Here is a 15,751-nt window from a genome sequence, read left to right as displayed (position 1 = left end):
TTGTGTAACTACGGTTGCCTATTAAGTGTAGTCCTAATACTTCAAAAGAGTCTGATGTCCAACAACATCAATTACCTATGTTAATTTATTAAATTTAACAGTGAACATAATTTACAGCGTGTCAAGCAAGCTTTTATTATTGTATTACATGCGAAAAGCTGCTTTTTGGATCAAAGTGTTTTGTTGGTTGCCTTACTTCGTATAAATAAAACAAATAAATTAGGCTTAGTGGACTGTTTACCACGTGATTATTATACACAAATCCCAGCGACTATCACGTGCCTTCAATTTACGTGTCAAGCTCTATCTCTCTCTCTTTGCCTGCCCGCACGTCATTTTCACTATTTCACTCCATCCTTTTAAATGTCAATGTGGGAAATGGGGAAATGGCCAACCACTGATTTCTGCTAAAGAAAAGGGGCCGCAGATAAAAAAGTAAATAAACAAATCAATTTGCATTTAGGACGACCTGTCGTCTGCCCTACAGGCTACATCCCACCGTAATCGGGGCTCAAAATCAAGATCAAAATGGCTATGTACAAGGCTTTTCGCGTTTTTGAAAAAAGTGTACCCCCCAGTCCCCACAGTGTCCTACTGGAGCACAAAGCTAAAGAACACACTCTGTTATTTGAGTCACAGGCAGTGGCAGTTCTATGTAAGTGTGTCCTTACTTGCTCTAGTCATATAATAAATATATTTCTTTCTGCACCTGAGCTTTCTCAAAGTTAATTTTTTAATTGCAGCTGCACAAGAAACTGAAGCTGTTAAAAAGCAGTACACAAAGATACTTGACGCTTATGGATGTCTAGGAGTCTTGCAAGTTTATTCTGGAGAAAGTACTTTACTATATCTTGTTATGGTAATAGGTTGTTTCTCTATTGGAAAAATTGGGGATTCTGAAATTTTTCGAATTACACAAACACAATTCATTCCTTTACATCACCCCCAGAATGAAGACAAAGTGGCAGAAGTAAGTTGACAACACTAGTGTGAATGTTAAGCATTTTAGTTTGTTGACATTAACAAATGAGATTTTTTTAAAATTTACATTCAATGGAATTTTGTATTGTTATCAAAGATATATTTAAAAGGTTACTACAATTAGCACCACTGCAAAAAACTGCATTTTTGGTATCATAATACCCAGCTTAATGTGCTGACTGAACAAGGGGAAGCTCCTAAACTCCAAAAAGCAATTGATTCTCTATTTTTTAAGTCAATGTCTGTTTACCATTCAGTAATTTTATAAATTATGTTACAAGTAAAACTAAACAGTTTTGTGTACTTTATCACATCATCATTTTATCTTGTATTGTCACAATTTGAGATTAAGTAAATTGCTTCATTACCTTTCAGCTAATTTTTCTGAAATTACCTTAGGAATTTTAATAGTGTGTTGTACTGTGTTATATTGCTTTATTTTACCTCCAATTGATTTTTATTATCTTACATTTTATTGAATTGATATAAAATGCTCCACATTACAGAACAGTGGTTGTAACATTTATTCCTGAAACTGATTTCCTGTTTTTGTGTAAATATTTGCCATTCTATTTTTAATAATATTGTCAGTTCTAAAACTGAACTGGATTTACTTTTTATTATTTTATTTTAAAATGTATTCTTATTGGAAGTTTTGCAAGATGATGTTTCCAATAAATTATGATTCTACTTTCAGGACTGCTTAATATTTTTCTTTCTAACTGTATATAAACTTTGATTAATTGGTTATACTATGGCTTCTGCAGTTTAAACTTAAACATTCCTCGAATTGATTTAAATTACCAGACATTTACATTACTTTATGAAAAGTTCCAAAGCTCTTTACACCTGTCTCAAACTTTACCAGAACTGTTTTAAATTGCCAGAGGCCTCTACAAGTGTCTTAAACCTTCTCAGAGTTGTTTTAAATTATCACAGGTCTCTAGGACCGTTTTGAATGTGCCAAAGACCTCTAAGTGCTACTGAGTACTTTATGAAAAGTTCCAAAGCTCTTTACACCTGTCTTCAACTTTACCAGAACTGTTTAAAATTGCCAGAGGCCTCTAGGACCATTTTGAAAGTGCCAGAGACCTCTAAATTCTAATGACAACCTTCTAAAAGATGCCAAGGGCCTCTACAAGTGTGTTAAACCTTTCCAGAGTTCAACTTGTAGTAGTAGTCCATGTTCTCAAATATTCACCCCCCCTTTTGTCTATCCAGAGTTGTTTTAAACTGTCACAGTCCTCTAAGACCGTTTTGAATGTGCCAAAGACCTCTAAGTGCTACTGAGAACTTTATGAAAAGTTGCAGAGCTTTCTACACCTGTCTTAAGCTTTCCCAGTACTGTTTTAAATTGCCAGAGGCCTCTAGGAGCATTTTGAAAGTGCCAGAGACCTCTAAATGCTACTGACAACCTTCTAAAAAGTGTCAGAGGCCTCTACAAGTGTCTTGAACCTTCCCAGATTTGTTTTAAATTGTCACAGGCCTCTTAAGACCATTTTGAATGTGCCACAGACTGCTAAATGCTACTAAGAACTTTATGAAAATTTCCAGAGCCCTCTACACCTTAAACTTCCCCAGAACTGTTTTAAATTGTCAGAGGCCTCTAGGACCATTTTGAAAGTGCCAGAGGCTTCTATAAGTGTCTTAAGCCTTCACGAAGTTGTTTTACATTTTCAGAAGCCTCTAGGACCGTTTTGAATGTGCCAGAGCTCTCTAAATAATACTGTAAACTTTCTAGAAATATAAAGGATAGATTTGTGGCCTCACTGAAGTTTTATAGGATTGGTGGTTTGTTGGTTTAAGCCAAAAGATGCTTCTACAACTTACAAGAATCTTTTTGTATTGTCAAAAGTTTCTACGTCCATTAAGAAAGTGCCAGTAGCCACTAAATGCTAGGGACCACCTTCTAAAAACTGTCAGAGGCCTCTAGACCTATGTTGAAATTTGCTAGAGGCCTATACAAGTGTTCTAGGGTCATCTGCACCAACATATTTAAAGGCTTTCAATTGACTGTGACATTTTGCACATGACTTGTCACAGTCAAAACATAATTAAGCTTAAGTGGGCCCTAGGGCGCCTTTAAATACTCCCCATAAACTTTCTAGGTATTGCAATAGACTGGTCCCAAATTGCATTTCTTTAACTTGCCACAACAATAGTCCTATAAAGAAATTATTTATATTAATGTTCTAGGTGAGAAAAGTTCTAAATTCTGGGACATTTTATTTCTCCTGGTATTCAGGTGCCCCAGGAGGCACTGCTTTAGATCTGACATTATGTGCTCAAAGACGAACCAGAACTACAGCCACAGATCATAGATTTTTCTGGTTTGTTCATCACATACGTTAGAGTTAAGTGATTGTAATCGGGTGGTTTTATAGGAATCGCATGTTACATGTTCATCTAGTCAGGTTTGGAGTTGAATGCAGCAGTTGGCTTTTAAAAGCCATGTGTGGCTCAGTAGAAACTAGAACTGTTTATGTAGGCTCCAAAAAAGCTTTAGCCGCTGTTATATCAAGACTGAGTTGTGAAAGAGCTGGAACAAGGTTTTTAGCTACTTTTTAAGTTATATAATTAACTGTTTAAGCTGGTTTGCAGATTTAATGTTAGGGGAACAAACGACGAGGGTCATGTAGCTAATTTTGTAGAAACTGAACAAGTTATTTATTTAGATAATGAAGTTTCCTCCTATATACAAACAAGGGGGTCAGTTCCTTTGTTTTGGGAACAGCCTGGGGTTCAGGTAAGTTGATTTTAAGTTGTTGGGATTTGTTTTGCATTTGTTGTATTAGGTGGGTTCACATAAAGTTAGAATATCCAGAGGTTATGAAGCATCGAAAGCCGCATTCGACAGGCATATGTCGATGATCAAAGAGCGATATGGCAAACAAGTAATAGTTAATTTATTAGGGACTAGTTTAATTGGGAGTAAGGAGGGTGAGGCCACACTTAGCCAAGAATTCCAGGTTGGTTGTTACACTTTTAAATTCATTTGTACAACTATTTGTGGTTGTAGAAACACCACAAAGATTCTGCACATAATGATATACCGCATGTGGTTTTCGATTATCATCAAGAAGTGAGGGGTGGAAATCAGGCAAATTTAGCTAAACTAAAAGCAAAAGTTGAGCAACAGCTGAAAGAGTTTGGCTATTTTCATGCTGATGCTAAAGGCGTATACAGCTTTCAAACTGGAACAATTCGAACAAATTGTTTGGACTGTTTGGATAGGACAAATTGTGTACAAACTTTTTTTGGTTTAGAGGTTTGTGTTCTAATAAAAAGGACACTGAGTTTGATAACATCAAGGATGGCTTTTAGATTTTAAGCAAACAGTTACAAGCTTTACAAATGATTGATAAAGCAACCACCATATCAAGGTTTGAGGGAGTTTTCAGGCAAATGTGGATTAACAATGGCAATGAAATCAGCAAGATTTATGCTGGGACTGGAGCTATACAGGGAGGTTCTAAAGTAAGTTTAGTGTTAGTAAAGGTTAGACAGTGTTTATTTACTATTGACTTGATTAGCTTATGGATGGGGCTAGATCAGCAGCAAGAACTATCCAAAACAACCTTCTGGATAACTCAAAACAGGAGGCAATCGACATTTTCTTGTTAGGTTCCACTTTATCTACTGAACTAGCAGACCGAGCTAGAAATCTACTTCCGTACAATACTTTACATGCACCTCCGCACGTTTTAAGAGAAATGTGCAAACGATACACCGAATATACAGAAGCAACTCAAGTTCGTGTGGCTGTGGGAACTTACAACGTAAACGGAGGCAAGCACTTCAGAAGTTTAGTCTTTAAAGATATCAAACTCTCAGATTGGTTGTTGGACAACCACAAGAACAATCAAAGTTTAGTGGACACTGGTGGTTCAGATGTAAACAGAATGACACCGGTCGATATTTACGCTATAGGATTCGAGGAAATTGTGGATCTTAACGCTGCTAACATTGTCAATTCTAGCACTGAAAATGCCAAAGCTTGGGCTGTTGAATTGCAAAAAGTTTTGTCAAGAGATTGTCCTTATGCTTTGATTACCTATCAGCAATTAGTTGGTGTATGTTTGTATGTGTTTGTCAGGCCAGAACATGTTCCTTATATTAAAGATGTTGCTGTGGATTCTGTTAAGACAGGAATGGGTGGACATACTGGTAAGTTCTGATTTTGGTAGAATAATTTTTTTTCAGGACAAATAAAAATTATATAAATGTTTGCATATATTCAAAAGAAAAATAATATAAAACTTTTAACTTGTATCAGTACATTACTAATTTAACTTAATTTTTCAATTTTGATATTACATTGGTTTTGAAAGGTTTTTTATTATAAATTACTGCGTGGAAGACTTAAATTAAATGCAGAGTAAGTCCAATAAGGACCTTAAAACAAAGGACACTCTTAAAGGAAAGCTGTCTGAATATTACTCTCTTTACTTTTTTACTGCTATTACAATTTTCAAAAAAGTAAATATCTCGGACACTGTTAGAGTTACAGACATTTTGCAAAAGAGCAAAAATGTACAGAATCCCTTTCTGCACCCAGTTTACACTCACTTAGAGCCGGGTGAACGCAATCACAACTGGCAGAGCGGTATATACTCACTCTTAACTCGTTTTTTTTTTTTTTGTTTTTTGAATACCCTGTATATATTCAACCGGTTTGAGGTTAGCACTAGGTGAAAGAGCAGTTTGAGACGAATATTTTGAGCTTTGTACAGTCGCTAAAACTCCAAAAATGGCGGGGTTTCTTCAAAATATTTATGCAATTTCTAAAAGAAACTAAAATAAATATTCCAATATTCCGGCCCAAACATTAAGTTTTTGAGGATGTTGTGTGCGTGTCTCTCGCATCCAATGAGGATTTTCATTTGCCTAGTATCTGCAGTTATGCCGATTTATAACACCATTCAACATAAATGTTGCCTCATCAGAGAATACGATTTGATTAAACACATTTTGATTTTCATCGAATTTACGCATCATCGTCTCACAAAATTCCAATCTGCGATCAAAGTCTCCATCTGAGAGTTCTTGAACTAATGTTATTTTGTATGGATGATATTGATTTTTTCCTAAAATGTTTCCGACAGATTTAAACGAAATATCTGTTCGGGCAGCAGCTTTTCTCAAGGATAAGTGGGGATCTTCTTCATAATGCAACAAGGTTTCCAACGCTTTATCATCACTTGTTGCTTCTTTTGGTCTTCCAGAACGGATTTTATTTGTGCAAGTTCGCGTTTCTTCAAATCTGCGAATGGTTCTTAAAACAGTAGATTTTGCTATTGGGGCTCTATTTGGGAAATTAATGTTAAACTGTTCCACGGTTTCAAAATACGACTTCTGCCTATCGCCAAAACATCTTATCATAAGCAGAGTTACACGTTCCTTTTCTGTAAGGGACATTGTGTACAAAAAATTATTGACACTACCAGCTAATGTCAAAAATAGGTACCCGCAATCTACTATCAAATGTAACAATCAGGTAAAGGTGAGAATTACTATCGATAAACATGGGATACCATGAAAGCAAATTTGTCTTTAATAATTAAATAGCTGCCAAACTGTTCAAGATAACCATACAACATGTTACATGAAATGTGATCAGAACGAGAGAGCGAATCAGAAAACGTCATTGAAACATGGTCATTCCATAAGAAAAAACATAACCTCAATTCATTGCCATATTGTGGCTCACCCTGTATATTCCTGAATGTCACCTAACGGTAAAACGTTTAAAGTGCGTCAATATTTATATAGGATATTTTTCAATGAGTTGTATCTTTTGCGAAATAATTCAGGGTTGCCGGACTTTTTACACACAGTGTATATAGGAATAGTTATATACTATTCCAGAATGAATGCATAGAATGCAGCTGCTAAATTCGACGATTTATTGTCTAAATTTTGTAGTCAGGAGAGCCAACTATATAATTTCATCATACCACATAAATAATAATTTGTTGTTTTATGCAGTATTCCAAACTTTATAAACAAAGACATGGAACCATAATATAACTTGTAATTATTACAGGAAAGAAAGATGAAAGTTTCTCCATCATTATTTTACAATGAATTTGGAGGCTATGTTGCTTTTTAACTTATTCCATTTTATAAACAAAAACATATTTTCTTCAAAAATGTTCACATTATAAGATTTACAATTTAATTTGTTTTCTTTTTTTTCGTTGGAAAGCACTTTTTTGGATATTAATCATTATTTAAATTCTTGAGTAAACTAACTTGGTTGAGTATACAATTTATTTCTAGGAAATAAAGGTGCAGCGGCAATTCGACTGGTATTTCATGCCACTTCTTTGTGTTTTGTCTGTGCTCATTTTGCAGCGGGACAGTCTCAAGTAAATGAACGTAACGCTGATTACAACGAAATTACTAGAAAAATTGCGTTTCCTATGGTAAGGTTATTGCAGTTTATGTTTAGGTTATACTCCAGTATTTGTTGTAGAATCGATCTCTCAATTCCCATGAATATCTATTTTGGTGCGGTGACTTTAACTATCGCGTTGACATGGATAAGGATGAACTTAAAGAGCTTATTAAGCAAGGAAACCTTGATGCAATCCTAGAAAACGATCAGCTTAAGGTTGTCTCCACTAGTTAAAATGTACGGTCTTAAACTGAATTTTTTAAATTTATTAGAAGCAACAAGAAGAAGGCAATGTATTCAAAAACTTTATTGAGGGAAAAATAACCTTTCCTCCCACCTACAAGTATGATCTCTTTAGTGACGATTACGACACTAGTGACAAATGCAGGGCTCCTGCATGGACTGATAGAGTTCTATGGAAAAGGCGAAAACATTCCCCTGAAATGAACGGAACTAGTGATAATTGGTCTCCAGGAAATTTAATCCACTATGGTAGAGCCGAACTGAAACAAAGCGATCACAGGCCAGTTATAGCTGTTGTCGATATTGAATGTAGGACATTAAATGATGTTAAGCGGGAAGAAGTGTTTTATGAAGTTATCAAAGACATGGGACCTCCAGATTCTACGATTATTGTACACTGTGAAAGTAAGTCACACTGTCAATGTCTGAGCTAGTCCAGCAACTTTATTTTGACAGATCCACCAGATGAAGATGATGGTAGTATATTTGATGATGATATGGTAGCCATTCTTCTGGAAGAGTTTGCTCAGTTTGGGGAAACTATATTAGTGAGGTTTGTCGCTGATAAAATGTGGATCACCTTTAGGGATGGACAGTCTGTGTTGGAAGCAATGAGGAAGACTAATGGTGTTTTACTGGTATGTTAAAGCATCAGTTCAGTTATTTGCTAATAAAGGAGATTTAATGTACATTTACCACAAATTACAGAGCAAAATATGTACGAATAGGGGTTTTGCACCAAATTTATTTTTAATCACGATTTGTATATCTAAAAATAACCATTTAGAAGTGTCCTAAACCTTATAAAAATCGTATACAGGGTGGTCCAGTTTTAAATGTCAATAATTCACCAATCCATAGCCAATTAAAAAATAAGTTGACATGCATTATGTAATTTTCCTGAAAAATGATTCCTAAGGAAAATACAGTCCTTCAAATTTCTGTTTAAAAAATCGTTTTTTTGTCATAACTGTCAAACCGTTGGAGCAATTTTGATCAAATTTGGAACACTCATTATGAAATTAATACTCATTATGAATGACGTTTGCCAAAATTCTCCAGTAGCCTAGATACAGGAAGATGGTTTTAATGTTTTTGCCTTCTACGTCTCTAGATATTTTGCAAAAATTACGTGTTTTTTTTAATGTCATTGTTTACAATGAAAAAGAAATTATCTCTTATAAAATTCTGATTTGAAACTTCTTTTACGATATAAGTCAATTATTACTTTCAAAGACCCAAAACTAACCCAACCCAACTTAAAAATTGTCTTGGAAACAGAAAATTCACTTAAGAAGCTCAAAAAATTTAATTGTAGCTAATTTTCATAGTTTCCAGACAAACTGAAAGACTTTAGTTTTGAAAATTGACGGAGAAAAGATAAAAATTGATTTCAGAAGCTTAAAAATTGTGTTTGTAACCAGTTTTCATGCAAATTGAGAGACTTTAATATTGAAAATTGATTTGTACTTGTAGACATAAAAAACTACTTTTTCTAGAATTTTTTACTACAAATTCTTACATTTCAACCTTAAAAATTGACTTGAACACCAAAAAGTGACTATAAACTAATGAAAAGTAATATCAGAAGCTTAAAATTTGCATTTGAAGTAAGTTTTAATTTTTAAGACAAATTTCAATATTTTAGTTTTGAAAATAGTCTTAGAGGACATTGACATTAGATTCATGAAAATTGTCTTGAAAACTAACTTTTCTTGCTTTTCACTTTGCTTTTACTTTTCTTATAATTCTGGACTATTTTTAGTGTTTCAAAACTGCTTTCAGCTTGGAAAATCGAGTTTCAAGACTATCTTTACCAAGTTATTGACACAGCAAACTTAAAAACAATTTTCACATTCTTCATTCTCTTAAAATAGCATTCCAAGCTTTGTCACTATTAAATTGACTTCTAGACACCTCAGTGCTAAACATTTTTTGACTTATCAGGTCTAAAAGCCAGTTTGTACACTGTCCATAGTCTTGAAAATGTTATTTCAAGCTTCTTCAGTATTAAATTGACTTCTACACTCATCATAGGTGCAATAAATTGTAGCATCTCTAAGAAATTCAGACAAAAATCGAGTTTAAGACTATTTCCAAAAGTCAAGTTTCTTCAGTAATAAAAGTAAAAAATTTTGGTACCAAATGCTACGATATTAGTCTTGAGAACTAATTTTTAGAAATGAAATAGTTCGAAAATTTAATTTACTTCTAGACTTGTTCCAGTCCAGAAAATTGAGTTGTACACCAATTGAAGTCCTGAAAATAGACTTTTGGACTCTCTTTAGTCCTAGTAAAGTCAGTTCTAGCTTTAAAAGTCAACTTTTAGATTATCTTTAGAAGTAAAAAATGAGTTTCATGCACAATACAATCTTTGTCTTGATTTCCGGACTGTTTTTAGTTCTTGAAATCCAGTTTCAGACACTGGATTGACACTTAAAACTGGACCACCCTGTATAATGGCCAGAAACCTCTAAATCCCACATTCGAAAATAGTTTTAAAATGGCAAAAGCCTCTAAATTCTATTGAAAACCACCTAAAAGTTGTCAGAAGTTTCTACGTGTCCTAACTTTTAGAAAAATCGTTTATAATAGCCAGAGACCTCTAAGTACCCTAAGGATTCCTAAAACTTGTCCGAGACCTTTTCAATTGTTCTAAAACCTTGAAAAATATAAATACTATCGAAAACCTCCTAAAAATTGTCTCTACAAGTGTCCTAACCTTTAGAAAAATTGTTTAAAATGGACAGAAGTTTCTAAAGACTATTAAAAAGTCATAAAAATTGTCAGATAACTCTACAAGTGTTCTAAACGCAAACGTAACGGTGGTACGATACTGGTAAGTGGATTTTTTTTTAAATGCGTGGTTTTGTTAATTTAGATTCAAGACTACCAGTTAACGTTGTCACTAAAAACTCCGGACTGGGTTGAAAAAGCCAAAGATGAAATTGGACTATGTTCTAGTAACACTATTCCTCTATATTCCATTCCCAGTCAGTCTGATTATAACTGTAAGTAACCACTTTGGTTGCCTTCTATGTTTACAATGTGTTTATACAGGTTTAGGAATTCCTGAAGTGCAACAGAAAGTGCTTCCTCCAGCTAGACCTTCGCCCCCTTCCCGCCCTCCTCCACCGACTTCCAAAACCACACCCACAGCTTCACCAATCAAGAAACCTCCTCCAAGGGCTGGTGTTATAAGCATACCACTAAAACCTTGTCCTCCTCCTCATATGCCCGTTTTACCATCATTACCTTCAAACGGTAATAGCTGTGCTCCACCCAATATGCCTCCTCCCAAACTACCCTCCATGTCGTCCATAGATCCGGATGGAAGAATTTACGAAGAAATTAACGACGATGTGGTCGTAGACATCCCCGAACCTCAAGGTCTGTGATTTTTTTATTTTCAATTGCATGCAATATGGTTTGTTTATTAGGTCCACCACCCCCACCTCCGAGGCCGGAACCTTCAGGACCTTCAGTTCGTCCTCCTCCAGTACCGGCCAGATCGGCTCCTCCACCGCCACTACCAGCTAGACCGAGGCAATAGTGGCTTGCCGTAGTTTTTTACTACTTTGATCTGATCTTGAACTGGCCCTATCACATTTACATTAAGAGAATCTTATATAAACTGTTTCTGATCGTCCTGATAAGCGTTTTGGTGTACGAAGTTTGGAAACAGGCTATTCGGCTTACGTTTGAAGGTCCCGAGAAAAAATTGTACTGGAAGAACTGATTTGGAGATTCCATCTTTGCTGTGTATATAGTAGAAGGATTTTTAGAGGTAATACTAACATATTTATTAATTTTAGGCAAGTAACTGTCCTTAAATAATGAGTTTTAACTTATTTTTCTTGCCTTTATATCTGTGAATACATTTGGCTGTTATTTTTTTTTAAGTAGGTACTAATTTTACCATGTATATATATCAATTTAGCTGAAGTTTGCAGGATTTTGTCAGAAATTGCTGTTACTACGTATAACGAGCTTTAATATTATTTAATTGACTAGGTATTAGGAGTAACTAACTACTTAATTATTTAACCTAACTATCCATTACATTCCATCAACGTTCTCGCAATTTAGTAGCCAAATTATGACTCCACTTGTTTATCTAGCAAATTCGGGGGTTCCTGTGTTACCTGAGTGTTACCTGGAACATTGCTATTTAAGTCTTGCTTGAAAGGCAATATATCAGAGGTAACACTCCACTTTACTTTGAGGTTAAAGTAGTTTTAGCCAAGAAATGTACTTTTAGTAAAAGCAAAATGAGGAGCTGAAGCATAAATTTTTATTCCAATCCATGGGAAGCGCTTTATTAATTTTTATACCACTAATTTAACATATTTTTTTATACAGGTTAAGCATAGCTTTCTATATCAATTTGTAGTTTAGTACTAAAAGAGTATAATTTTAGGAAATTAAAATAAAGTCGTATCATGGAAAATATGAAAGCGACAAGTTTTGTTACACAAAGATCCAATATTATTTCGACTTTAAAAAAAGTACGTAAAAACATTCAATAGCTTTTTGACATAGTAATCAAAGACATTTGTAACTGTTGTAGGAACAAGCTTTTGCCTACCAAATTTCTGCGTGTGTAAATTAATCAAGTAAACAGAACTTAAAAACAAAAATAGCACCGATCTATAAATACAATATTTGTGAGGTTAAAACGTCAATTCTGTGTATTTATTTTTTCTACATGCATTACATGTGAAATTTCATAATGATTCTGGGCTGACGCAGATTACAAATTTTATTTTAATTATGTTTATGTAGAAAAACTGTAGTAAAACAGTTGAGGTTTTACCCATCAAAGAAGGGTAGAATATTATAAAAGTTGTCCTCTTAACACTTTTGTTCACCTTTAAACCAGCCTAACAAGCTACAGGGTGTCCAAATAAGAGTGGCTCTCGGCTTTTTTGACTATACTGTGAGTCGTAAAGCTTCTGAAAAAAAAATTTACAAAAAGGAATTACTAGAAAATATTTACAGTTTCTGTAAATGTCCTCAAGAGTACGTACTAAAAACTTTTACTAAAAAACGGACATATCTCCAAAATTTCAAATACAATGACGCTTTGTCGTAACATTGAAATAGCATTTCTTCTATTTCAAGTTATTCACAAAAAAGCTGTCATATAAACATGTTTTCACATTATGTGTCAAACAACAAGCTTAAGAAACTGTTCTGGGCACATGAGACGAGTAAGACGTAAGACGAGATAATCATTAAAAATAGCTTCTTTTCTGAATAACTTAAAATAGAAGAAAGCTAGAAAGTTGCGGTTTTTGCGCAAAAAATCTTCGACAAACTACAAGCTTCTTATGCTTTTAACAAATTATATCTTAAAAAATTCATCAAACTACATCTATCAGTAAAGTACCTACTACAGGATGAACCAAGGAAAAGTTTGAAAATTCACCAAAATTCGAGTTTTTAATTTAGACAGTTGATTTTTTTGCCAAAGTTTAGCTTTGAAACGTGTAGTATTTTGGGTAATTTTTTCAGGATGATCTGTCATCAATTTTGGAAAATACTGCGTACCAAACAGATGGATGTTTATAGGAGAAAAATCAACACTTTCGAAAAATTTAAAAGAAAGTTTAAAAGTCACTAAAATTTCAGTTTTTAACTTAAAAACTTGATTTTTTTTTTCAAAATGTACCTGAACATCTGTACCATTTTGTGTAATACCAGGTTTTTTTGCACCAATCATCTTGCTTTATATTTAATAATAACTCTTACTACATTAAAATTAGATTTGCACCCACCCAAGGGTGATAAAATATTACATTTTATCACAGTTGGGTGTGTACAACCCTTTTTTTTTGTTACTAGTAAACGTAGTTTCTATTTGCAGGTGCCATTAAATTTGCAATTTTGTAGGTATACCACTTTTTTTAATTAAGAGCCACTCTTATTTGGACACCCTGTATTTTTATAATACTCATTTCAAACCTAGGTTGCCTTTCTTTGATATTTTGATTTTTAGTGCCTTTAAGATCGTTGGCCATTCCACAATGTTTGTGATGACACAGTCCATATGTTAAAACATTTTAATGATTAACAGGACTTATTTTTGTGCTAAGTACTTTTTACTATTATTCCTGTCTGGAATATGATCTAGGAACTATTGTCCTATTTGTATTATTCTCAAAGAAATCAAATGTACTATATATTGTACCATTAAGTTTTATTTATTTTTTTAGTGCTATTTGACTGTGTGAAACTAAACAGATTCATTCTGAGGGATTCTTGGAAAAGTGTGTAATTTTGTGCATGTGTATTTTTAATCGGTGGGTTTTTCGTGCAATTTTGCGTCAATACTTTCAAACAAACAGATAAGATAATAAACAGATATGTAGTTTTTAAATTAAGTATTGAAACTTAAGAACATCTTGCTCGTCATTAAGAATAATAATAAATGTAGATTCACACATACAAAAATACCAACCATTCTCTTCCCATGATTTCCACGTCTACCAAATCTTACAGAGATTACAAAACCTTCCTAACTCTGGTGTTTTTACATTTTTACATGTTGAATTTACCTTTAAATCAGATAATTAGGCATATTCGGTATCACACTATAATAGGTTTACTAAATGTAAGTAGTCAAATATACAGGAGTGTTTATTAAGTACTTGTACATATTTTAAGGGGTGAATATTTGACCAATTTTAATGGTATCATTTCGGAGATACAGGGTGTCAAAGTTTTCCGTTTACATAACTCGTACTGTTTTTGGGATTTGGAACACAACTAACTCCTTAAAGCATATTAAGTTTTTTTCTCTATGCTTGATTGTAAAAAGCTTTGACACCCTGTATCTCCGAAATACTACTATAATAGGTTTGCGAACCTGTGTTCATACAATTAGTCAAAGATTTACTCCTTAAAGTTTGTTCAAGCACTTAATAAACACCCTGTATATTATGCTTAGTTAATGATTTGTGGATATTTAGTTTTGTGACTATTTGTAGCCCAGATTTCTCTCATATGCTATTAGATAATTGTATAGTTCCTTCTTCAAAGATTTTGACCCTTTTCGTTAGTCTAATGAATTAAACAAGCTTAAGACTTTCACCGTTTGATTAGCTTGTGATAGGAATTGAGTGTATATCAAGATTTGTTTTGGTGATATTGGCATTGACTGTCGCTTATAGGTGAGTAGTTTTGATTTGCAACATTTGTCCGTGATTGTAGCTTTTATTAACTAACTTGATATTTATTTGTAACATAAAATTTTAGAAGTGTCCCATCTCTGAACGTCATTGTAGCATTCATTATATAAGTATTATGTAACTATGTAACATAATGTTAGAATTATATTTTAGAAGTGTCAACACAACACCTAGTGGTATTTGATACCTAAAATGCTGAGTATTTTGTACCTAAAAAAAATTTTTGAACTCAGATGCTGCAAGATGTAGAAAAATAAAATGCTTCTAGGTCTGGGACTTTTGTTTATCCAGCTCATTCTAGGTGTTTTATTCACACTTCTAACGTATCTGTCATATACTATGATGGATGGATGGTTTTATTTACTGCCTATAAACTCAACTGAAAACCAGTAAATAAAACCTCCACTCAAATACACTAACAGATATTTGTTACTATATGGGCAATGTAGAATTGTTGATGTATTAAAATTTCTAAAGTCATTGTTAGAAAAATTAATAGTATACGTGCTTTTAAAATTGTTATAAAAATGTGTTTTGTCTGTTTGCAAATTAGAAAATAGTTTTAAATAAGTCAACAAGTATTTAATTCCTATTGTAGCTATTTATAATTTATAGATCTATTTTATAGTTGCTATTATTTTTTCTAGAATATAACTTAATCCCAGTTAATCCTGTTGTTTGATTATTTATTGGTCCCTACCACTTTGCTGTTGATTAGCAATTGACAAAGTATATATAACTTTGTTGAACTGCATTGAGGTAAAATTGCAATCAATTAGTTCTAATTTGTATCGAGTTGTCTGTAACATGTTGAACTAACGAGTGCTAATAATTTGAGTAAAGGTTTGAATACTGGCAGCCAAATAAATATTGGGAATTGCAATAATAAACTTATGGGATAGTGGACACTGTATAGTGTAGTAGATGTATAAAA

General features: G+C 33.5%; 1 protein-coding gene across 2 annotated transcripts; it reads left to right on the top strand.

Annotated features, from left to right (window-relative positions):
• Positions 1 to 355: 355 nt before the first annotated feature.
• Synj (synaptojanin) lies at positions 356 to 15,486 on the top strand. 2 transcript variants are annotated; one of them, XR_014180836.1, is made up of 17 exons: positions 356 to 655; positions 744 to 970; positions 3,178 to 3,311; positions 3,366 to 3,530; positions 3,583 to 3,727; positions 3,777 to 3,950; positions 4,001 to 4,249; positions 4,306 to 4,458; positions 4,515 to 5,148; positions 7,264 to 7,409; positions 7,460 to 7,597; positions 7,654 to 8,029; positions 8,081 to 8,262; positions 10,506 to 10,635; positions 10,685 to 11,014; positions 11,065 to 11,411; positions 13,843 to 15,486. XR_014180836.1 is itself a non-coding variant. In XM_081993638.1 (16 exons), the coding sequence occupies exons 1-16, from the start codon at positions 529 to 531 to the stop codon at positions 11,175 to 11,177; spliced, it is 3,423 nt and encodes a 1,140-aa protein (XP_081849764.1). In that variant the 5' UTR covers positions 356 to 528; the 3' UTR covers positions 11,178 to 15,486. The 2 variants fall into 2 exon arrangements, 1 of the variants encoding a protein (XP_081849764.1); XM_081993638.1 differs by having other exon boundaries at positions 11,065 to 15,486.
• Positions 15,487 to 15,751: the final 265 nt, after the last annotated feature.

The sequence above is a fragment of the Ips typographus genome, linkage group LG16 (genome assembly GCF_016097725.1).
Source record: "Ips typographus isolate SLU linkage group LG16, UJ_Ityp_2.0, whole genome shotgun sequence".
Taxonomy (NCBI): Eukaryota; Metazoa; Arthropoda; class Insecta; order Coleoptera; family Curculionidae; genus Ips; species Ips typographus.
This window is presented reverse-complemented; position numbering and strand designations above follow the sequence as displayed.

Excerpts from the sequence above, each read along its gene's own strand:
- Synj (XM_081993638.1), top strand. The coding sequence starts at position 529 with ATGGCTATGTACAAGGCTTTTCGCGTTTTTGAAAAAAGTGTACCCCCC. Across the intron at positions 3,728-3,776 it reads GGGAACAGCCTGGGGTTCAG|GTGGGTTCACATAAAGTTAG; the intron begins GTAAGTTGATTT and ends TTGTTGTATTAG. Across the intron at positions 3,951-4,000 it reads CACTTAGCCAAGAATTCCAG|AAACACCACAAAGATTCTGC; the intron begins GTTGGTTGTTAC and ends TTGTGGTTGTAG.